The sequence below is a fragment of the Dermacentor andersoni genome, chromosome 11 (genome assembly GCF_023375885.2).
Source record: "Dermacentor andersoni chromosome 11, qqDerAnde1_hic_scaffold, whole genome shotgun sequence".
Classification (NCBI taxonomy): Eukaryota; Metazoa; Arthropoda; class Arachnida; order Ixodida; family Ixodidae; genus Dermacentor; species Dermacentor andersoni.
The window spans coordinates 12,056,267-12,069,421 of NC_092824.1; the positions used below are offsets into that span (position 1 = coordinate 12,056,267).

At 44.2% G+C, this 13,155-nt stretch overlaps 1 protein-coding gene across 1 annotated transcript in view; it reads right to left on the bottom strand.

Moving 5' to 3' along the window:
* The window catches only part of yip2 (yippee interacting protein 2), an 88,092-nt gene that overhangs the window by 30,189 nt on the left and 44,748 nt on the right, over positions 1 to 13,155 (bottom strand). Inside the window, exons 6-7 of the mRNA XM_050167746.3 lie at positions 6,441 to 6,616; positions 4,906 to 5,008 (exon numbers count right to left, since the gene is read on the bottom strand). Coding sequence (XP_050023703.2) covers positions 4,906 to 5,008; positions 6,441 to 6,616 — 279 coding nt within the window. The remainder of the gene's footprint in view (positions 1 to 4,905; positions 5,009 to 6,440; positions 6,617 to 13,155) is intronic.

Sequence of the window (13,155 nt, forward strand, 5' to 3'; positions counted from 1 at the left end):
CCGATCCAGACATTGATGTATGACGTACCGGTGCGAAATTGGTCAAAATTTTGTGGTTGCTACAGCACACGAGCGAACGATCAGCGGAGTTTTTCCAGCCACACCGGGAACTTTCTGTTGATGAACGGATAATCAAATCAAAGGGGCGTTCTGGAATCCGGCAATACATGTATATTCAAGATAAAGTGACTAAACGGGGCTTCATATTGTGGGTGCTAGTGCTAATAGCTTGGCCTATGATGTAACCCATCTTTGTGATCTCTACCTTGACCAGGGATACTGTATCTATGAGGATAATGTCTACACCTTGACCTCGCTGTTTCAGCACTTGCTAGGACGCAAGACACTGGCATGTGGGATGACACGTAAAGACCGCCATGGATTTACAATGCAGCTCTATAGAAACTGTGAAAAGTGCTACCAAGACAGGTAAACCCAGCTGGAAACAAGAGTTTACTGCAAGACAAGCAACTTTCCGCTATGCTTTACATAGAGGAACTGCTTTGCCATATGGCACATTCAACTTTAGTGCTAGCACTTAAATTTTTGTAGTGGGAAACCTAGTCAATGAAAAATTTTGATTTTTTTCAGAGATATTGCCTATTAGATGGCAGTACATTTTCAATTTTTCAAAATTTTTTAAACATTTTTTTCTCAGTAGATAGAAGTGTGTCTTTATAAATTTTGTTCATTTTACCCAACAATCTTGATTCTGGCAGTTTATATCTTTTCTTTTACATGAATCTCGTTAACAAAACTTTTGTGCATGAAAAGTACATTCATTCTAGTTTTTGTTTATGTATTATTACATTAAATACTGAGAGCAGCAGTTCCTCCAGAGAAAAAGCTGGCTTAACATAAAACAAAAAACACCTATTCTCCTCATGGTAGGGAAAGAGTTAAAGGGCCCCTCACCAGGCTCCATATGAAATTTCGGTGACATGCTGGAAATTGTTACGTGCAATCTAGGGAGCGTTCTACCACAAGAATTTTTCAAATTGGTTCAATAATCACAGATAGAGTATTATTTGAATTGTCATGAAACCATGATTTCAGGAGGCGAACTTCACTGCTGACACAGACATTCTCCCCACTTGCCCCGTCTAGTCTTGGAAAGCAAAATTCCTTCCTTGCATCCTCTCTTACCAGAGCTGGAGGATTGTGTCACTTATATGTCATGGGCTCTGCTGCCTTCTTTTCTTTTTCTTGTGTATTTTTGCTGCGTTGCGCACTTATGGTAACAACATCATAATGTATCAAGCTGTTGCATTCGTCTTGTTCGACGCTGTGCATGATTTTGCACAATGTACACAAGAATGGCTACATTGTTGTCTGGCTGCTTTGGCACAGCATTGAAATCAGTGCATGCATGTTTGGAGATAGTTTTGTTTTCTGTGCGTGCGACTGCATGACTTGGAAACAAGCAGAAGGAATGAAAATGCATCCCTCTTGCTACGGCATAGAGTAAAACAGGCTCGCAGACACTTGGCTTGTAGGTTTTTGTTATTTCTCTAAACCTTTAAATCGTCTAGTGAAGCAACGGATCAAACAAATGGCTGCTGTAGCCTTGAATAATTCTCAAAGTCATGTGTCACAGTGAGCGACACTTTATCAATGAGAATTACGTAGACACACTTGTGTATCTGACCTCTACTCTCCAAGTGGGAGTGTGGCTCTCTGTTGAGAAGAAGGGCGCACGGCATTTGGTTTGAAATTTCAGCCATTTTTGTGGCATGCAACATTGTAATACTTTGCAGACACGATCGTCAGCACGCATTTTTATACACTGCGCTTGTCTATTTCAAATAGCCAAACCGAATGATGGGCCCTTTAACGATGCTACAAACCTGCTTGCCCTCAGCACACATGGCATGCAACGGCTGCTCACCCTCTCCACAACAGGCTTTCACCAGTGCTTCTCCCTTCCACCTCTACTCTGGATGCCACCACAACTACAGTGTGCCAAGTAATGTTGAAATTGAATATTAACAGCCAGCTACAAATCGGCTCTTACGTGGCCAAAGGGAACTGCACAGCAGATGACAAGAACGAAGCTGCATACTGTCCGACTGCAAAAATGTGCTGTGCATTGCTCGGTTGTTTAGGTTTGATAAAATGTTCCAAGCTTAAATTGATTGCTTCCATTTTATACTGCCTTGTCTCTAGTGGCAGTCGCATCCCGCAGTTGCTGCAATATACTGTCAAGTTTCAGTCATGTTTTGAGTCTTCTGCTAGCACACGTCAGTTTTCCTGTGTTTCATTGAACTAAAGATGACTTCTTGTCGCACATACGATAGTTCCAAGTTGTTAAGCTAGATCAATGGTGAATTAGCGAAGTGATGAAGTGCTTTGTTCTTGGAAGCCAGTCTAAACATAGATGTTAGCCGACTCGTCTTGATGTCCTTGATGACCTTGATGTCCTCTTGTTGTTCCAATGAGAATGCGCTATCAAGTAGACTGCATAACATTACACCCTCTCAACCATGAGCAACGCAAATCTTTTTGTATGCAAAAAAGAATACAACATAACTGCAATACACAGTGTAGTTGTTAAAGGTTTGATTTCCTGAGTTTTTGTAGCCCTGTTTCTCCTGTCTTTAAGTGCTATTCCCTACGATGTTGACCATCCATACTTTCTTCAAATAAACATTGTGCCATTATATACACACGAAAATTTTAGCAGAAGCCTCGGTATCTAGATATTCATGATGCTTCATTTGCTACTAATTTGCTACTACTAATAGGGCGAACAGGCCGTAGGGTGGAGATAGTCTTCACACGAATAGATTGTGTGGATTGAAAACTAATTAGCTTGCGGCATAAGCATTTAACCCTTTGTTGAGTGTGAACATTCATCTACAGCAATAGTGACAAGTGAGCATCAACACGTGAGCGTCCGTAGTGGGAGCTGAAGCAGACGAAGGACAGGATGGACGTGCATGGGAGTTGAGTGCAGTGACGACAGGTCTCAACACAGCGGTGAAAGAAACATGCATAATCTAGTGGCTGGCATGCAGTAACGAGGAGTGTTGCCATCTGTGAAAAAAAGCGGTAAAGCAGCCACTCACTGCATCGAGAAAGGAACACTGCTATCAAATAAGTCACCTTTTTTAAATTTTAGTCTGTGCCTGCAAGGTAAGATAAAAGGAGGTTAGAATTTTTCCCGCTAAGGCCTTCATCTCGCTGGAGTAGCAGTTTTCATGTAAAAAAGACAAAAACAAAACAAATACATATAAATAATAGAACACAATGCATACGCATCCAATAACAAACTATGCAATATTGACACGTGTACTTATCTTTATCGGGCGACCACGTTTCGCCACCTAACAAATGTTATCGCACAGCGCGGGACACGCCTGCATGTATCCGAAGTTTCTGGAAAGTTATCGCTGCTTCAATACGCTGTCTGTTGTCGCAGAACCTTATGTTATCTGATTTCATCGCCTCACGCGAATGGTGTAGAACTTTGTGGAAGGCACGCGGGTCCCAACGATTAGTCTGGAACATTCGACGACTGTTGTATAAAAGCCAACGCGCTTGACCCGCTGATCAGATTTTCAACAATCGCCGAGCGTGTTTGCCGCTATCGTTGTGCTATACATGTAGCCTGTTTTGTGGGCACAGGTTCGCCCAATAAAAGTTAGTTTTGTTGTTCACAGTATTGCTACTGTGTTCTTCAACATCACCACCACGTGACAATATTAGTCACAGAACATTACATACAATATTGACACATGTACTTCTTTATCTTTATCTGGCGACCACTTCTCACCACCTAACAAATGTTATCGCACAGCGCAGGACGCGCCTGCATGTAAAAGAAGTTTCTGGAATGTTATCGATGGTTCCATCCGCTGTCTTTCCCCACAACTTGTGTTGCATGTATGCGCGACGCGAATAGTTTAGAACGTTGTGGAAGGCATGCGGGTCCCAGCGGTTACTCTGGAACATTCGACAACTGATCTATAAAAGCCGACGCGCTTGACCTGCTGATCAGATTTTCGACCATCGCCGACTGTGTTTGCCGCTATCGTTGTGCTTTAAGTGTAGCCTGTCTTTGTGGGCACAGGTTTGCCCAATAAAAGCTAGTTTTGTCTTTCACAGTATTGCTATTGTGTTCTTTAACGTCACTACCACGTGACAATATTACATTGTATTTATGTTAACGGTGTTATCAAGGCAACAATTACATTATAAGAACAATAAAAGGCAGAAAAGGCCTCCCTGTGCTGCCTGGAGCGAAGAACTTTCGCACTACACATTTTATGCGGGATATCACACCCAAATGCCACTCTTTATAACTAATCTTTGAAACTTATTATGAGACGCCAACAAACAAAGGCACCATGGAAACCATAGGGGATATTACTTGTACCTACTAATTGATTTAAATAAATAAATTAATGGCAATGAAAGTGGACGAAAAATCAACTTGCCGCGGGTGGGGTATGATCCCATGTTTTTCGATCACGCGTACGATGCTCTAACCAATTGAGCTACCGCAGCATGGTTTCCCCATCCACTTTCTTGGCTATTTATGTGTTACTACTAGAACTAACCTTGGGAGTGTTAGCCAGAGCCACCACTCACAAACCTTGGCATCCTTTCTGCTGCAGGCATCATGAGTACATGATCTTTCTGGGTGAAGGCAACTGGTCAATAAACCAGCGCATGCTACCTGAAGGCATCAATGTTGCCAGATTTGAGACCGTCGTTAAGTAAAATGTCACGCAAGTTTCTGCAGCCTTGACATCCCCAACATACAGGCGCTCTGCGCAGCAAATGAACATGTCTGGCACGAATTTCGTAGTGGGACGACAGATCGTGCAGCGGTGCATTCGTTCCAAGAGCCTACGCTTGCTCCCAACCACAAGAGAGACCACACACTGTGGAAGTCCTCACCCACGTAGCTGTAGCCCACTATCCTTGCTAATGGCTTCAGGTTGTGTTTCTTGACGGAGTCTTCACTGGCGAGAACAATAGCACCGGCTCCATCACAGATCCCCTGCAAGCAATCGGTTTGCAGTGGTTAGGTTAGTTTGACTGATTAAAGCGTGTCTAGGTCATCCTCTTTGGTATCTTGTGGTTAGCACCAATGGTTTATGCCAGTTACAGCGCAGTACACATGCAGGGAAGCTGACTACACACATATGTGCAGAGAAACAGAATTGCTTAAGAAGCTGTTATTGATTCTGTTGGTATGAAACACATTTAAGGAAAAAAGAAAAACAAGCACACAAGGAACCGTGACAAATGTGAGTGAACACAAGGACCTCTTTATAGTCAGGGGGACACAAAACTGTATGCATTTTCAACGCATATGCAGCAACCACAGCGTGATATACTGACAAAATCAAAGTGATCAGGATATCTTGCATGGTTTTCATTAATTATTATGCACTAACTGTGTAAAGCTAGAAAGAGAACAACCCAAGGAAAGACAGACAAGGAAGTTCAAATGCAAGATCTCAACTGGACTGAAGCTGAACGTAAAGCTGCATATACGCAAATTAAGTTTAACTGCACCTGAACAGATGTGAACATGAGGGTTCACACAATTTATTAAAGCTTGTCGTCTGGGAAAGATACGACTGTGCAAAACAACAATATAGTAGCGTCAGCAACACAGGAACTTCCTCTTTCCTTAACAAGACAGGCTTCCAACGCTTCCATTAAAAGAAAGGAAATGTATGCATTAGCAATATACTACTAAGTACATACATCACTGTTCAGCACTGAAGTAACTTCGTTCAACTACAAATTCAAGAAATCTACTTGTAAACTTCTTAGCACTGGCTTTACTCAACAAAAGATAAAATCAAAACTGATGTTTCGCCACCTGTGAAGGAGGCATCATTATACATGCATGGTCTAAAAGAGTGAATACGTCCTACTTATCTATGAAGCAGCTGTAAACATTTGTCTGGGAGCCGCAGTCAGGATTGCACGCTGGCAAATCTCAATGAATAAACCATGATTCAAATTTTATCAGGCCCCATCATTGCTTCCAGGCCAACGGTGTCATATTACCAAAATCAAACATGTGTCCTTTCAGCAAGCAGTGATCCACCAGTTTCATCTTTGCAAGTGTGTCATGCATTGCCTTCATGATGCCCCTCATGTGCTTGTCGAGACGAGTACCATGTTACAATCCAGTCTCAACAATGCAGCTGGCATTGCAGTCCGAGCAGTCCACCTTGTAAATTACACTACTTAATTCATCCAGTAGCCTGTAGTCCTTAGGCTTTCAAGATGTGTTAGCCAGTGTATAAATACAGTTCCAATGCCTAATAGCCACAAAGCCCTGCACACACATCGGCTATAGCGCGAACATACGGTATGCACACGAATGAGGCCAGTGCAAAGAAATTTACAAGTGGGAGTTCCCCTGGCTTTTCTAACAGTTTTTTCAAGTTCGAGAAACTTGTTGAACCAACCGAAGCATTGCCAGCTGTGACTGTGCCATCCTTCTTGAACAGGGCAGGCAGCTTGGCAAGGCTGTCCATTGTTGAGTCGGGTCTGGGATGCTCGTCAGTGTCGAACAGCACCTCCTTTCCTTTCACTTTGATTGGAATCGGCACTATTTCCTCTTTGAACCGACCGGCCTTGTTTGCTGCAGTTACACAGAGGACAACATGTATACGCTGCCATCCAATCTTTAATTGGCAAACTGCAAAATCTATACAGTCGAACTTGCTTACAATGAACTCAAGTGTTCTATGAAAAAGTGGTCGCTATATCAGTGGTTCATTATAGGTCTGCTTGATTAGCCTGCAGCACCTGAACCAGTCATAAGGTGCTGCATCCTGCCATTCACTTCAGCGGTGCAGGAAAGCTGCAGGAAAGATGCAATGCCAGGTTCACAATCTTTCTGCATGCTGCCCAAGGACAGTGTTCACTTGGTATGGACGAGCAGGGGCGAAACAGCAGCACAGCAGATGACGCAGCACATGGGCATAGGCACCACTGAAACTCTGCTTATGCGTATCTGCAGTGTCTACGTAACGCAGGTTATTTTTATGTTTCAAAAGCTGACCATGCCTGTGGTTAGGGATCTCTCAAACTTACGTGGATGGTGCACACTAGATGGACAAAACAGAATGCCTGCACCATGTCTGCACCTCGGCATTCATTTCGAGTGTCACACTGTGCCTGCACCGCTGAGATCGAGCTGCACCATTTCTGAACTTGTTGTGCTCTCTGTAAACTAGTTCACAGTAGTGCAGGCAAATCGAACGAACTTCATATGCGGACTTACCTTTCAAAATGAGCAAAACTGGTGTTGGCACTTACGATTCGGCACTACACTCGATGCTCGTTATACCGAAGTTGAAGGGGAAGCCAAAATCCTGTTGTTATATCCATTACATCGTTATATCAACTGTTGCCCCAACTGCAGTGTATGCCCCATGGCGTGCACAAATTTAAACATGCAAAGAAGACTACGGCTTCGTGGCCCACCAACCCACTACGTGGCCATGTATAGGATTAAATTTTAATAAAACAACAGAATGACTCTCCGGTGTATGCAACATGCGACTTCTTAACACCTGACGCAACAGCTTTTACTATAACCTCTTTCTGTTCCAATGTGATGGTCTTTCACTTCTGCTTTCTACTTGACCCGCGCACATTGTCGTGAAACTAGCGAAACAGTGACATGGTTAAAGGAAGCAGCTAGCACGCTACGATGCAAACAAAGTTTGTCGTGTTCAAGCAGCATGCAGCTTACATAAAACACAGTGCAACAACAACACAGCTGGTATGGTAGTGGATGACTTTTGGAGGTAATTTCACTTTTGCAAGATTTTTTGAACCCTTCAATGTATACGGCTGGCAGAGCTTGGCACAGTGCCAGAAACACTGTCAGCCATATACTAACGTGTTCGGGCCGTGAAATTGAAACTATCTGATACGTTACAGAGTGGCGGATCAGATAGTTTACATCTAGATAGATCACAACAGATCAAATAGTTCAAATGGATCACATCTCCACACTTATGCAAGAGCACCTACAAGGTCCTTTAGAAATTGTCTGGATACCTGGTCATGACAGGATGCCGGGAAATGAAAGAGCTAATCAGCTCGCCTAATCAGCTTGAACTAGGCGCCTGACATAGTGCGACCAGCCCAGACAAGATGGGCTCCCCGGCTTCTGCGGCCTTATCAAGAGGCATGACGCAAGTTCCCCAAGCTCAGCAAAGGGCTCATCCGTGAACAGGGTGCACTTATTTGTCAGGCCCAGACTGAAACACTCCCTATGCCAGAGCAATGCACCTCCTCCATGGGCTTTTATCTGAGGATCCCCCACCATGTGCACACTGTGGTGGACACCTGAACACATCCCATATCCTTTGGCCCTATGCACCATGTCCACCTCCCCTGCCTGCTCACAGAAGCTACCAGAGCCAACAACCAATGATACCTTGCGGCGTTTATCAGTGCTGCACTGAAGAATGCTGCAAGCAAGGCTCTGGGACTGAGGGCCTTTTCACCATGTCCAGCCAACATGAAAATAAAGTTCTCTCTCTCTCTGCATAAACTAGATACGTGCATCTTGGGTACTAGGCGCGAAAACACACACGACACAAGGAAGGAGATGGGACAGAGCGCCACTTACAACTGCTTTTATTTGGAGGCACACCACACACTTATATACCCGTCTTAAACTTAAGGACCACAATCACATCAAGATTGATATGGCAAAAAGTAAAGATCATAAAGATCAAAAAGCTCGGGAAGTGATTGAAGCTTTCTTTATCGGAAAGAAAGGAAGCATGTGCGTCAGCGACCCATCAATATCTTTATATATGGCTGCAAAGAAATATTTAACCAGTTCGCTTCCATATCAATCTTGATGTGATTGCAGTCCTTGCGTTTAAGACGGGTATATAAGTGTGTGGTGTGCCTCCGTATAAAAGCAGTTGTAAGTGGCGCTGTGTCCCATCTCCTTCCTTGTGTCGTGTGTGTTTTCGCGCCTAGTACCCAAGATGAATTGTGACCAGCTCGCCCAACAAGACGTCTTTTTAGATACGTGCAACGTGATTATGTAATGTATAGTCACCACTGTTTATCCACTAATTGACACAAGAGATTTTTAGCAATGTTGCATAAAGACACTTTCCGCCTACCAACATCGTTTGACTATAGCGCGACCATCATAATATATTTCCCGAGTGCTATCACATGGCTGTGGACATGTGTAGAAAAAACTGTACAAAATATTTTTGTATCTGCTGTTGATAGATCATGCCACTGGATGCCTTATTTAAATTGCAATACTATTTTAACTGCTCTTTATTCAAGTACACAACATTCCTTACACAAGAAAGGCACCACAAGCCATGTCTTTAATTAAATCCTGAAACACTTGATACTCATGTACTGAAGCTAGAAGTTGCATCATACATAACTTCCCTGTGAATGTTATCTTATATTTTTATATGTGCCCAAAGATATTGTTATTGCAAAATGTGTGACAACTGAAACCTATCAGTGAGAACTGCTACACAGACATAGGAAAAGCTGAAAGCCATTCTAACTGATTTGTTTTTGAAAAGGCATATTCATTCAACACAGAAGCTCGGTTTAGAGCCCATGTTCGGTGCCCATTATTTTTAAGCCTTACAAGTTTTAAAAATCAGTGTTCCTGCTTATTTTTCAGAGCAATGTGGTGTACCCAAAACCTTGGCACTCTGCTATCTTCTTGTAATAGAGCCACTCATGCCCTTGTGTCTAAGCCGAGCCTTTACACCAAAATTTCTTGCTAGATAAGCTGGTACAAATGACTGAACAGACATGTACGCAAGAGAAATAGACAGGACGAGTGCTGAACTTGCGAACCTTCCCGTGTTGTAAGTCCAGCGCTCATTCCATCCACATCTTTCTAGCTACATGTGGCTGTCTCACTGGCTTTTATATTAAAACATAGGCCCTGCGCGGTAAGTACACGGTACAAACTAAACAGAGTATGTTGTCCTACAAGCATCCCTCATGTGTATTTGAGGATAACTAGACACCATTGCAAGCCAGCAGTGAAATCCCATCCTCTCCTGCTAACATATGTAGCCCATGCACGTGCTATATGAAAACCATAAACGGCGACGTGCCAGCGAGTACCATATATACTCGCATAACAAACGCACTCGCATAATAAATGCACTCCCAGCTTCGCTCTAGAAAATTTAGCTTTTTGTTTTTCCTCGCATAATAGTCGCACCTCCAACTTGGTTCCTGTGCAGTCCCACGATCAAATGGCTGTGTTGTAGTTTTTTGGAGAGACTAGAATATCTCACACATGTACTTAAAGCAAGTGCACTTAATCTCGATGTCTGTTGCTGTGTTGGAAATATTTAATAACGGTGCCATGTGAGAAATGCCGAGATCGCGTAAAGGAAATTCTTAATAAAGGGAAAATCAGACATCCACCCGTTCGTAGCAATCGCTACAAAGGAAACCCACACGGGTTCCTCGAAAGGAAAGCCCAAAGCCTAAAGCCCAAAGCCCAAAGCCCAAAGCCCAAAGCCAAAAGCTTCGTGTGTTGTCGAGAAATTCGACTTCGCCCTGCCATCTGCTAGCCGCCTGGTTAGCTCAGATGGTAGAGCGGCTGCCCCGGAAAGGCGGTGGTCCCAAGTTCGAGTCCCGGACCAGGACGAATTTTTCTTCAACTCTGAGGCTTTTCTTTCGAGGAACCCTTGTGGGTTTCCTTTGTAGCAATTGCTATGAACGGGTGGATGTCTGATTTTCCCTTTATTAATTACTTCTCTCCACCTTGCGGGTTTCCGTAGAACTACTACGTCAAACACTTGCCTTTGCTTCGTGTGTTGTCCAGAAATTCGACTTCACCCTGCCATCTGCTAGCCGCCTGGTTAGCTCAGATGGTAGAGCAGCTGCCCCGGAAAGGCGGTGGTCCCGGGTTCGAGTCCCGGACCAGGACGAATTTTTCTTCAACTCTGAGGCTTTTCTTTCGAGGAACCCGTGCGAGTTTCCTTTGTAGCAATTGCTGTGAACGGGTGGATGTCTGATTTTCCCTTTATTAATTACTTCTCTCCACCTTGCGGGTGTCTGCAGAACTACGTCAAACCAAATTCTACAGCTAACCCACGCAGGCTGCACATCCACACTAACAGCAGTCGCGATACACCGGCAGGGGTGATGGGTTTGGTGACTGAGAAGCTGGTGGCAAGGCCATGACGAGAGAACAGATGCGGCAAGCATGCGGTAAGAAGAGGCTGCGCATTATTGCGGTCACCTGGGACCTGATTGGAAGAGCGACTGCCACAAAGGTCAGCGTGTGCTTAGCACATGCTTGCCGCCAGTGCTGGTGCACAGGCACCTCACAGACTCGAGAGAGAAAAAAATTGCAACTGGCTCTCAGCAACAGCAACTTTAAGCAGTTTACGAACTTTATACTCTGATACAATTAATACGAGAGAGCGCGCACAGGAAAGTCCAAGTGGAGAAGGGGCAGCCAGCAATTGGCGACTTCGTCGGCATGGTTGGGCTGTCGTGAGTTAATAAAGAAACAGGGAAAGTAAGAACAAGAAGTAGTTAAAAAAGAAAAGGAAGAAAGCACGAGGCGGCAGAGGAAGAGATAAAGATGTGCAAAAATAAGGAAGCGGCCGAACAAAAAGAACTGAATATATGAAAGAAGAGTAGCGAAAATGCATGTGCAGCTACGTGGCCAACAGTGCAAAAGGACACGTTGCACAAGAGAGCAGTCCAGCTATGCTCTGGGACAGTCGGCAGGATAAGGAGCTGGAGGTTGGACGGGACGGATGGCTCATGGAGAAGGCGGCAATCGAGTGGAGACTGTGCTATAGTGCCTAGAACAAACTGACTAGTGTGCTGGGCACCCACTCTTTTCAATGGAGGAGCGTGGCGCTGCCTCCAATGCCCACGGCGGCTGGCAGAGGTCGCAGCCATACGGGTGGGTGCAGACTGCACATCAGTTTTGCAGCGGATGCGTCGGTTTCGATGTTCGCGTTTTCAGTGTTTTACAGTGCTGCTTGTTTGTTATTGGTGTTGTCAAAGAGTGAGTGTGTAGCCGCTGTGTTCGTGTGCCTGTCATTATGAGAACTATGCGGTGGCGGTGAAAAAATGCCGAAGCTAAAGAGACAGTGCAAGGAGAGGACCTGCTTTGAGCCGTTGTGTAGAAGCAGTTACCGCTCGAACAAAGAGCGTGTATCCTTGTTCACTGCACCATCTGATGTGAAGCGGCTAGCAGAATGGGAAGAATGATCAGGAGAACAGACAGAAGGCTGACACCAACTGCTGTGGTTCGTGAAAAACATTTAGAAAACAGTTTAGTTGAGCGCGTGTTCTCTATCACCGTGAACGGTGTTGTCCACAAGATTCCCCGCGATAAACCACGCCTGAAACCTGACGCCATACCCATGATATTTCCTGAGTAACCTGAGCACCTTGTGCCTAAAAAGTTCCAGGAAAAAGAAAAACAAGAAAGAAGGAGCAGTAGTGCTTTGATCTACTATACTGCAGGTTATGCTGCACGAAAGATCAGTGCCAAAAATTCTAGACCCCAGTGTGTAGGCTGCCTTTGCGTAAGTAAAGCTGAAGCTAGTGCTGACACTGCTTCATATTTCACTACCCATTTTGACAATGGAGGCCTTGTCTATCTTAGCCAGACTTTGTCAACCGCTGTGAAGGCCATGGAAGATGCTTTTACTGTGTTCTATAGCAAAAACAAGTTACATGTAGCGAGTCTAGCTGATTTTTCAAATCAGCTGCAGACACAGGCCTTTCCACAACTAGGGTGCCCAGAGCATGAAAAAGCAGCTTTGACAGCAGTTGTAACGTTATATGTTCTCTTGAGGTTTCAATGTTTTGTAAAAGGCATCAACAAAGAGAGGGAAGTGCAAAGGGAATGGCAGAAGCCCTTCAAACTGCACCACTGCCACTAGCTCTGTCTTGTTCATGTATGTGTGCATTATCTCATCTAGTGCTGTCTTGCACCTGCATTTTACTGTTCTTATGCTTGACTAAAATCTTTGTTACGCTTAAATAAAAGCTCCGTTTGCTCTTTTTGTTCATGTATATCAGACATAAAAAGAAAACTGCAAGTGTTTACCAGGTATAATAAACCTGGTATAACTTTGTTGGGAGCTCAGTTTGGCGGAAGCAAGGAATACACGT